The 1583-nt window shown below is 47.2% G+C and overlaps 1 protein-coding gene across 1 annotated transcript; it reads left to right on the top strand.

The window, feature by feature from the left end:
* Nucleotides 1-1583, top strand: LOC111222311 (endonuclease domain-containing 1 protein-like). Its single transcript, XM_022746003.1, has 2 exons — nucleotides 1-333; nucleotides 638-1583. Exons 1-2 carry the CDS (start codon nucleotides 31-33, stop codon nucleotides 1244-1246), a joined length of 912 nt encoding a protein of 303 aa, XP_022601724.1. The 5' UTR covers nucleotides 1-30; the 3' UTR covers nucleotides 1247-1583.

The raw sequence follows: 1583 nt of genomic DNA, 5'->3' as shown, positions 1-1583 counted from the left end.
AGGAGGACACGCTGAGGAGACGTTTTGACCATGAATATGTCATCGCCATTACTTTTTGCTCTTTTGATCGTCTGTTTTTTGCCTCTAATGTCGGCGACGGTCGTTCTAGATTTTAATCATGTAGAGAGATGCAAGGACTCCCTGTATATGGGGACACCACCACGAGGGATCAGCGACATCAGACTGAAGAAGATCTGCCAACGCTACGCAGACAAACCTCGGTTTGTGACCCTGTATGACCCCCAGAAGCGGATCCCAGTTTACTCAGCTTACACCTTCAAGAAAACAGAGGGAGACAGGCGTGTGGACTACCCCTGGATGTATGAGCCACAGGTCAGACACTTGTCTTTTAACTGGTCAAGTTTGTCTTTCAAAACTGGCAGAAACTACATTCATATTGCTACTGCTCTTTCATATGTTCATTCTTTCATTTTAACCAGTTCAACCAGGTAGTTCACAGGGAAGTTAAAACGTCTTCAGAAGAAGACTCGGCAGCAGCTAAAATAGTTAAAGGTTTAATCTAGAAGCAAGGAGAGGCAGGGAAAGGGGAAACCCAGAGGCCTAACAGACAATACCAGCTTTGTATTATTTCCCAGCAGATCAAAGCTGCTGTAACTGCTGCTCTGTGTCTCCCCAGCTGGCAGAAATCGATGGAAATGGAAACATGCTGCCCTTCCCCACCGGCTACCTGCACATGAAGTTTGAGGACAGCCAGGCCGTCCTGGATGACTACTCTGACGTGGTTCTCTACGAGAGAGGTCACCTGAACCCGGACCAGCACCAATCCACCCCTCATGACCGCGCTGCCACCTACACCCTGACCAATGTGGTCCCAGAGATACGGGAGTTCAACATCGGGCCTTGGCGTGAGTATGAGGAGCGGATCCGGGTCCGTCTCAACAACTTCTGCCGTGGCACCGCCTACATCGTCACCGGGGTGACCACCAGAGGCAACATGATCCGTCGCAACAACCAGGACCGTGTGGCCATCCCCGAAGATGTGTGGTCTGCTTACTGCTGCACTGACTACGACCGCAACTCACCCCACGATGTTCGCATCCGCTTCCCGTCCCACGCAGCCTTGGCCAAAAACGCCAAAGAGGGCAACAGCGTTCATGAAATGCCGGTCCAGGAACTAGAGATCTTTCTGAAAAGTAATATGGATGTTGACCAGAACCTCCAGCTCTTTTATGACAACTGCATCTCTCCCTCACCCCTTCCTCTTTACCTGCAACACACCATCTGAAAGCTCTGCCTGTTATACCCTGTGTGTGTGTGTGTGTGTGGGGGTTTAAATTAGTTAATGGATAACAGGAGACATTTCTGCTTTTCTTGCTCAGTCTGATACTGTCAGAATTTTCTGTAGTGGTAATTTAAAATTTTCCCTGTAGCTCAGTTATTCTCATAAAAACTTCTTGATAATACTAAAGGAAATTAACTGTTCTTTCCTCAGTTCTAGATTAACGTGTTCTTTCATCATATCTCTAAATGAATTATTTTACAGGAGAGCTACTTTGTTGGGAGAAGAACAGATGTGTGGGAGGTTATGCAAATCGGCTCATTTAATAAAATATCTCAATTTA

This window comes from Seriola dumerili, unplaced genomic scaffold, assembly GCF_002260705.1.
Source record: "Seriola dumerili isolate Sdu_G_001 unplaced genomic scaffold, Sdu_1.0 BDQW01000091.1, whole genome shotgun sequence".
Lineage (NCBI taxonomy): Eukaryota > Metazoa > Chordata > Actinopteri > Carangiformes > Carangidae > Seriola > Seriola dumerili.
The sequence above is the reverse complement of the archived record's forward strand: the minus strand, read 5'-3'. Positions and strand labels throughout refer to the sequence as shown.